This window comes from Caloenas nicobarica, chromosome 34, assembly GCF_036013445.1.
Source record: "Caloenas nicobarica isolate bCalNic1 chromosome 34, bCalNic1.hap1, whole genome shotgun sequence".
Classification (NCBI taxonomy): Eukaryota; Metazoa; Chordata; class Aves; order Columbiformes; family Columbidae; genus Caloenas; species Caloenas nicobarica.
The window spans coordinates 1,148,013-1,157,599 of record NC_088278.1 but is presented as its reverse complement, the minus strand read 5'-3'; the positions used below and the strand labels follow the sequence as shown (position 1 = coordinate 1,157,599).

General features: G+C 51.4%; 1 protein-coding gene across 1 annotated transcript; it reads right to left on the bottom strand.

The window, feature by feature from the left end:
* Nucleotides 1-8,063: 8,063 nt before the first annotated feature.
* LOC136000715 (olfactory receptor 14A16-like) lies at nucleotides 8,064-8,960 on the bottom strand (the record flags this gene model as incomplete). The annotated part of the gene is made up of 1 exon (XM_065654659.1): nucleotides 8,064-8,960. A coding segment is annotated over one exon (897 nt), but the record flags the coding sequence as incomplete, so codon positions are not given.
* Between the last annotated feature and the right edge of the window lie 627 nt (nucleotides 8,961-9,587).

Below are 9,587 nucleotides of genomic sequence, written 5' to 3'. Positions count from 1 at the left end.
CAGGTCCTCATGCCCAGAGGCAGCAAATGTCCAATAGCAGCTCCATCAGCCAGTTCCTCCTCCTGGCGTTCACAGACACACGGGAGCTGCAGCTCTTGCACTTCTGGCTCTTCCTGGGCATCTACCTGGCTGCCCTCCTGGGCAACGGCCTCATCATCACCACCATAGCCTGTGACCAGCACCTCCACACCCCCATGTACTTCTTCCTGCTCAACCTCGCCCTCCTCGACCTGGGCTGTATCTCCACCACTGTCCCCAAATCCATGGCCAACTCTCTGTGGGATACCAGGGTCATTTCCTTTGCAGGATGTGCTGCCCAGGTCTTCTTTGTATGTTTCTTGTTTGGTGCAGAGTATTCACTTCTCACCATCATGTCCTATGGCCGCTACGTTGCCATCTGCAAACCCCTGCACTACGGGACCCTCCTGGGCAGCAGAGCTTGTGTCCACATGGCAGCAGCTGCCTGGGCCACTGGGTTTCTCAGTGCTCTGTTGCACACGGCCAATACATTTTCACTGCCACTTGTCAAGGGCAATGCTGTGGACCAGTTCTTCTGTGAAATCTCCCAGATCCTCAAGCTCTCCTGCTCAGACAGCTCCCTCAGGGAACTTGGGCTTCTTGTGGTTAGTATCTGTTTAGGATTTGGGTGTTTTGTGTTCATTGTGGTATCCTATGTGCAGATCTTCAGGGCTGTGCTGAGGATCCCCTCTGAGCAGGGACGGCACAAAGCCTTTGCCACGTGCCTCCCTCACCTGGCCGTGGTCTCCCTGTTTGTCAGCACTGCCATGTTTGCCCACCTGAAGCCCCCCTCCATCTCCTCCCCATCCCTGGACCTGGTGGTGTCCATTCTGTACTCAGTGGTGCCTCCAGCAGTGAACCCCCACATCTACAGCATGAGGAACCAGGAGCTCAAGGATGCCCTGTGAAACTCATATCTTAGTGTTTTCTGAAGCAATAAACTGTTTCTCACCTTTTACATAGTAGTTTTAATGTAACTAGTTACAGGTCCAGCCTCTCACTTGTATTTTCTGTTTTTATTGAAGTTGGTTTTTATTGTGATAACATTGTCATTCCCTTTCTAAATCTCTGTCTGCTTTTCTTTTTTAACCACTGGCTGTGTAAATGAGGAGCCGTGCTCTCCTTTTCTCTTAAACAAAATAAAGCATCCTGTAGTGACTTGTTTTTCAATATATCCTTCCTCCAAGGCCTGTTTGGAGCTGCAGGGACAGTTCCTGTGTGCATGGGAGGAGGGGAAAAGAGTCCAGCCTAGCAGCACTGCCAGGGAGCAGCAGCGCTTGGCCTTCCAGAGCTGTTCTCATTCCACTCCCACACTCTCCTTCTCATCCCTTGTGTTGGTGCAAGGCCTGAGTGCTCTGGCAGCCTGGTCACCGTCCTGCTGTGTGTCAGTCCTGTGAGCGCAGGCAGGGACAGGCAATGGGCACTGCTGTGACAGAGCTGGCCGCAGAACAGCCTTTCCAGAAAGAAAGGTGATCTCCTATGGGCAGGGCCTCAAGGTTTAGCTCTTCTTCCAAGCTTCTCTGTAGAACATGCTGAAGTGACATGCAGATGCAAACAGCAGGGTACAGCTGTACAGTGTGTGTGTGCAGGGCTGGGCACACAGCAGTGTCCTCTCACAGCCAGGCCTCCTGCCAGAGACCTGCAGGACCAGCAGAGCAGGGGCTGGGCTGTGCCCCTGTGCACTGGACACCCCGCGGAAGCTGCCCCAGGGCATCGTCATGGACTGGCCCCTCACAACCTCCATTTCCAGTACTGGGCTGTCATATCAAATTGGAGAATTTGTTCCTGAAGTCAGAAGTCCGTGTTTGCATTGTACAGATGAGATGTGAGCATGCGCATCATGTAGCTGAGGTGAGTTGAACCCAAGTTAGCAGAAACACCATCAGCTATTCCTGGGAGTTCCATGAAGGCCTGTAGGACAGACATTGTCTCGAGGTCACTTCACATCAGGAGTAACAGCCCATGGGAAACAACCCACTGGGATCTTCTTCCTTGAACTGAAGTCCCTGTGTCCATTCCTCATGACATGGGACATCTCAGATGAGTGCAGAGCAGGGTGACACACCACAGGGCTGAGGTGTCTCCTGTCCTTTGGGAGTGGCAACAGGAGCCCATAGGGACACTGTGAATCCTGTCTCTGTGTTGAAAAGGAACAGGCTCTGAGCATCCCTGGGTCCATGAGAAGCCGATGAGGCCAGCTCAGATATGGATGCTTGATGGAACCCTGACATTTCTGTGTGTGACTCCAGGAACAAACCCCACTGGCCCAGTGAGTTTCATCTCAGCTGCCTTGGACAGGCTCATTGGAAGTCCTCCAGTCTGCTATGTCACCCTTACCCGTGATTCCATATTGTGCTCTCAAAAGTGCCGTAGAAACCAGAATGGATCTGGGGTCCTTAGAAAATGCAGACCTCAAACCCATCTTCAAGAAGAGCACAAACAGGAACTGAGAGAATAACAGGCTGGCCACCCTACCTCCCTCCCTGGGAAGGGGATGGGACATGTCCTCCTGCAGCCATTTCCAGGAACGTGAAGGACAAGGAAGGGATTGCTGAACCCCAATGGAGAGGGGCAAGAAAGGCATGTTGTGTACAGGGCGTTTGCAAGGCCTCAGACATGGTGTGCTTCTGGGCAGAGTGGTGCTGATGGGGCTCAAGAAGTGGATGCCGGGTGGGAAATTGGCTGAACCATCAAACCCAAATAGCATGAGTTGTACAAAGTCCTCCGAGCAGACAGTTACTAGTGTCACCTCTCAGTGACCAGCACTTGGGCCAACACTGTTGAATGTCTTTATTCTCCCCTTCTATGATGTAACAGAGTGCACTTTCAGCTCCTTTGTGGATGATGCAAACTTGGGAGGAGGCCTCGAGCAACCTCCCCTGGTTCACCCCGCCCTGAGCAGGAGAGTGAGATGAGTGAGACAAGGGCTCTCTTCAAACCTGAGGTATTCTGTGATTTGAAATAATTTTTGACTTGGAGATGTTTCTGGAAAGAGAATAGGTAGAAGAATAGTAAAAAAAAAAAAGTCAAAAGAGGAGATATAGAAGGTGTTAACATAAATATAGCAGTTCCAGTGAGGAGTGCTTTTCACTCACATTGTTAGTAGGAAATATATTTGACAAATTTGAAAAAATGTGAGGAAGCGAGATGGGTGTCTAGGGCCTGTGGGAAAGAAGGGCAGGTGTAGGACCATGTAGAACACACTTCAGTCTTGGTTGGGTCCTGCGTGCTAAGGAGGGGGATGGATGGGTGTGGTATTATGAGGTCAGTTGTGTCTCGGTAACTCCTAATCCAGTAAGCAGCGTGTGGCTGTGAAGGGGACTGTGGGGTCAGTTCTGTCTCTGGAGGTGACAGCCCAGCAGAACGAACGTGGCTGGGAAAGAACCCCTGCCAAAGTACCCACAGCCCCTACCCAGGAAGAGCAGGAACAGGGCTGGGAAAGGGACTGTGCGGTCACACATACGAGACGAGCAATCGGGCCCAATCAGCATGGCTTTATGAAAGGCAGGTCCTGCCTGACCAACCTGATCTCCTTCTGTGACAAGGTGACCGGCTTAGCAGATGAGGGAAAGTCTGTCGTGGGGGAGTGAATCCGCCACACAGGCTGTGGATGTTGTGCACTTAGACTTCAGTAAAGCCTTTGACACCGTATCCCACAGCATCTCCTGGAGAAGCTGCAGCTCATGGCCTGGATGGTGTATCTGCGATGGATAAAGAACTGGCTGGAGGGCCGGGCCCAAAGAGTTGTGGTGAACGGAAACAAACCCAGTTGGCGGCCGGTCACGAGTGGTGTCCCCAGGGCTCAGTATTGGGGCCAGTTCTGTTTAATCTCTTTATCAATGATCTGGACGAGGGGATCGAGTGCACCCTCAGTAAGCTTGCAGGTGACACCAAATTGGGTGGGAGTGTTGATCTGCTGGAGGGTGGGAAGGCCATACAGAGGGATCTGGACCGGATGAAATGATGGACTGAGAACAATTGTATGAGGTTACTGACCATGATGCCATATGGTGTGGAATATCTCTTTGGTCAGTTGGGGTCAGCTGTCCTGGCTTGGTCCCCTCCCAGCCTTTAGCCACATCCAGCCCTCTGGTTTTTGGGGCAGACTGAGAAACACAGAAGGCCTTGAGGCTGTGCCAGCTCTGCTCAGCAACAACAAAAATGTCAGTGTGTTCTCAAAGCTGTTTTGGCCACCAAGTAAAGCACAGCACAGCAGGGGAAGGAGTGTTGATATGCTGGAGGGTAGGAAGGCCATACAGAGGGATCTGGACGAGCTGGATTGATGGGCTGAGGCCAGTTGTCTGAGTCTCAACAAGGCCAAGTCCCAGGTCCTGCACTTGGGTCACAACAACCCCATGAAGGCTCCAGGCTCAGGGAAGAGTGGCTGGAAAGCTGACCGACAGAAAGGGATCTGCGGGTGTTGACTGACAGCAGCTGAACAGGAGCCAGCGTGTGCCCAGGTGGCCAAAAAGGCCACCAGCATCCTGACGTGCACCAAGAATAGCACAGCCAGCAGTACCAGCGCAGTGATCATCCCCTTGTCCTCAGTGCTGGTGAGGCCCCACCTGGAATCCTGTGTTCAGTTTTGGGCCCCTCACTATAGGAAAGACCTTTACGTTCTGGAGCAGGTTCAGAGAAGGGCAACGGAGCTGGTGAAGAAGCTGGAGAAGAAGTCTTAGGAGGAGCGGCTGAGAGAGCTGGGGCTGTTTAGCCTGGAGAAAAGGAGGCTGAGGGGAGACCTTGTCACTGTCTATAACGGCCTGATAGGAGGTTGGAGCAGGGAGGGTGTTTGTGTCTTCTCCTGAGTAGCAAGTGATAGGACAAGAGGAAATGGCCTCAAGTTGTGCCAGGGGAGGTTTAGACTGGATATTAGGAAAAAATTCTTCTTGGAAACGGTTGTCGGGCATTGGAACAGGCTGCCCAGGGAAGTCATGAGGTCACCATCCCTGTAGGTGCTTAAAAGGAGTTTAGATGAGGTTCTTAAGGTAGATGGTTTAGTGCTCGAGTCAGGTTATGGTTAGACTCGATGATCCTGAGGGTCTCTTTCCACTGAAACGATTCTATGATTCCGTGATATCAACTGGATAATTCTTCTATCACTTCTTCTCAGTGCTCTTCATGTACCTGCCTCTTTGCCTACAGTGCTGAAACTTTTCTAATTAAGCACAGAAGTCTTGAATACTAGATGTAAATGATGGAAGCAACATGTCTTTATCAGTCTTGTCTGATACCTGCCAGTCCAGGCAAACACCTCAGGTATACTAGGGCCTCTCGAGGTTTGCACTGGGTGCTTATAGTGAGACCATGGAGCTCAGCCTGAAAACCTGAGAACTCCCTTCAAAACCAAATCAAACCAAAAACAACAACAAGAACAAAAAACCCCACACTCTTTTTTTCTCAGATGAAATGATTCAGTATTTCCAATAAAATGTCTGTGGAATTTCTATACTGCTAAAATATGAATTTTCAGAATGTGTATGTAGTGTGGGAGTTGAAACATTGACCTTTCCCTGTGCTTGCATTGCCAGAATTCTGTCTATCATGCTGTGTATTTAATCCCCCTGAACATCCAGGAGTTTCTACCTGTCCTTATTCAGCTCACGATGTCTGAAGTCATCTCTTCAGAAGCCTGTCTGGACATTTGCACTTTCCATTGCTCCCCAGAGGTTCTTCCTCCTCTCACTCTTTGCTCATTCAGAGCTTCTCAGCTCTCTCCCTGCTTTGAGCTTCAGGCAGGTAAAGGCTTTCAGCAGTTGCTGTTGTACTCCCTATAGGCGACTCAATTATGGCAATGGACCTCACTGGAAACTACTTAATTTAACCATAGAACTGAGAAACATCATTAAGTTCTATTGTGTTTTCTTTTTTTTCTCCTTTCTTTGTTTCCTCTAATTAAAAATTCCCCCGGTGCCTGTTTAATCCGGTTCTCTAAGGAAACATGAACTAATTCCTGCAAACAAGCTGTAACAATCAGGTGCAAACTTCCGTGCAGAATCTGATGTAAAGAAATGTGATGTAAATCCCAGGGGGCCAATGAGCAAAACAGGAAGTTTGGGGAGCTGATTAGAGATTTCCTGCTAACAATTTGAGTAGAGAAACAGTCTTCACAGGAACTGCTTTGTTTCTGTTGACACCTTTTAGGTCTCCTCCTCTGCCTCTTTTTTCCTTTTTTTTTGTCTTGTTCCTCCACCTATTCTGTCTTCCAAAACCTTTCCAAGGGGAAGATTCCCTGAATCACAGAGTAACTCAGGTTTGAACATCCTCTTGTCTCACTCTCCTGCTCAGGGCAGGGTGAACCAGGTGAGGTTGTCCAAGGCCTCTGCCCAGCTTTGCACCATCCACAAAGGAGCTGAAGGTTCACTCCGTCACCTCATTCAGGGGGAGAATAAAGACATTCACCAGTGCTGGCCCAAGTGCTGGTCCCTGAGGGATTCCACTGGTAACTGACTGCAGGGGGGGCTTTGTACCACTGGTGACATTTGGGCTTCATCATCCAGCCAGCTTCCCACCCAGCATTCACTTCTTGAGCCCAGAGAGCACCAATCCCACTTTAAGGACACCATGGGAAACCATGTCTGACACCCTGTGAAATTCCATGTATAGAACATGCCTTTCTTTCCCTGCCCATTTGGGTTCAGCAATCCCTTTCTTGTTTTCCAAGTGCCTGGACATGGCTGCAGGAGGACTTGTCCCATTCCCTTCCCATGGAAGGACACAGGCTGACCAGCCGGTAATTCTCACAGTTCTCATTCCTGCCCTTCTTGAAGACAGGTTTGACAACTGCCTTTTCCAAGGACCTCAGAACCCCTCTGATTGCTCTGGCAGGTTTCAGACCACAATTCAGACTCACAGGTAAGGATGACATAGCAGACAGGAGCACGTGAGATTGATCTGCCTGGGCCAGTGGGGTTTGTTCCTGGAGTCACACACAGAAATGTCAGGTTCTGTCAGGTGTCCACATCTGAGGCGGCCTCGTGGGCTCCTTATGCACCCAGGGATGTTCAGAGACAGAGTCTGTCCCTTTTACACACAGAGGCAGGAGTCACAGTGGCTCTCAGGCCTCCTGTTGCCACTCCCGAGGGACGGGAGACACCTCAGCCCTGTGGTGTGTCACCCTGCTCTGCACTCATCTGAGATGTCCCACGTCATGAGGAATGGACACAGGGACCTCAGTCCAAGGAAGGAGATCCCAGTGGGTGGTTTCCCATGGGGTGTTCCTCCCAACATGAAGTGACCTCGAGACCTTGTCTGTGCCACAGGCCTTCATGGAACCCCCAGGAATAGCTTTTTGTGCTCACTCGGGTTCCTCTCAACTCATGTATGATGATGTGCGTGCTCACATCTCATCTGTACAATACAAACTCGGACTGCTGACCTACTCATTCAGTGTCCATCCATGGAGGGAAGAACAACCTCTGTGAGCTGGGGAGGGAGGCCTGGGCTGGAAATGGTGCTTTTAAGGGGCCAGTCCATGACGATGCCCTGGGGCAGCTTCCATGGGGTGTCCAGTGCACAGGGGCACAGCCCAGCCCCTGCTCTGCTGGTCCTGCAGGTCTCTGGCAGGAGGCCTGGCTGTGAGAGGACACTGCTGTGTGCCCAGCCCTGCACACACACACTGTGCAGCTGTACAGTGGTGCTTGCATCTGTGGCCATTTTCTTGGGCATGTTCTTGAGAGAAGGTTTGTAAAAAGACCTTAACCTTCAGGCCCTGCCCATAGGAGATGACCTTTCTTTCTGGAAAGGCTGTTGTGAGGCCAGCTCTGTCACAGCAGTGCCCATGGCCTGTCCCTGCCTGCGCTCACAGGACTGACACACAGCAGGACAGTGACCAAGCTGCCAGAGGACACAGATCATGGCTCCTCATTTACACAGACACTGGTTATAAAAGAAAAGCAGACAGTGATTTAGAAAGGGAATTAAAACATTATCACAATTAAAAAAAAGCCAGCAACCACAGAAAGTACAGATGAGAGACTGGACCTGCAACTAGTTACATTAAAATGGCTATGTAGAAGCAGATGGGGAGTTTATTGCTTCAGAAAACACTAATATATGAGTTTCGACAGGGCATCCTTGAGCTCCTGGTTCCTCATGCTGTAGATGAGGGGGTTCACTGCTGGAGGCACCACTGAGTACAGAACAGACACCACCAGGTCCAGGGATGGGGAGGAGATGGAGGGGGGCTTCAGGTAGGCAAACATGCCAGTGCTGACAAACAGGGAGACCACGGCCAGGTGAGGGAGGCACGTGGAAAAGGCTTTGTGCCGTCCCTGCTCAGAGGGGATCCTCAGCACGGCCCTCAAGATCTGCACATAGGACACCACAATGAACACAAAACACCCAAATCCTAAACAGACACTAACCACAAGGAGCCCAGCTTCCCTGAAGTAGGTGCCTGAGCAGGAGAGCTTGAGGATCTGGGGGATTTCACAGAAGAACTGGTCCAGGGCATTGCCCTTGCACAGTGGCAGTGAAAATGTATTGGCCGTGTGCAGCAGAGCATTGAGAAACCCAGTGGCCCAGGCAGCTGCTGCCATGTGGACACAAGCTCTGCTGCCCAGGAGGGTCCCGTAGTGCAGGGGTTTGCAGATGGCAACGTAGCGGTCGTAGGACATGACGGTGAGAAGAGAATGCTCTGCACCTAAGAAGAAATCTAAAAAGAAGACCTGGGCAGCACAACCTGCAAAGGAAATGACCCTGGTATCCCACAGAGAGTTGGCCATGGATTTGGGGACAGTGATAGAGATGGAGCCCAGGTCAAGGAGGGCGAGGTTGAGCAGGAAGAAGTACATGGGGGTGTGGAGGTGCTGGTCACAGGCTATGGTGGTGATGATGAGGCCGTTGCCCAGGAGGGCAGCCAGGTAGATGCCCAGGAAGAGCCAGAAGTGCAAGAGCTGCAGCTCCCGTGTGTCTGTGAATGCCAGGAGGAGGAACTGGGTGATGGAGCTGCTGTTGGACATTTGCTCTGCCTGTGGGCATGAGGACCTGTGCAAGGAGGAAAAGACAGTGACGGTTTAGATGAGACTTCTCTGAGCAAAACCAAAGTCATTTCCCACAGCCCCTCCCACAAAGAGACCCTTTTCTTTTTCCAGGAGAACGTTCTGGCTGGAGCCCTCGCCGGTGCTTGATGAGTGTGCAATGAAGAGCAGGGTCTCTGCCCAGGGGCTCTTGAGGAGTCAGCCTGAGCCTGTGTGATGGGGTGGGGCAGGGGCCAGTCCTGGGGTTCAGCTTTGTCAGATGGAACCGCTCCTGCTGCAGAAGGGACTCTCAGCATCTGTACCCGCAGGGCTGAGAAACTGTGTTTGAGAGGTTTGGCGTTTCTACAGCTCCTTCTCCCCTCACAGCCTGGGGAGTGTTCTTGGGTGTCAGAAACCCTCAGCATTTCTGCTGCACTCAGGGAGAACAGAGCGAGTCCTGCGAGACCAGAGGATGCCTGTGGGTCAGTGCAGAGTGAGGGTAGCTGGTCTGTCCCTCCGTCTTCCTCCATCTGCCCTGGGCTGGCACCTTTCTGAAATGGTGATCACACTGCCGTGTTACCCTGAAAAGCCACCAAGCACTGCTGAGAGCAG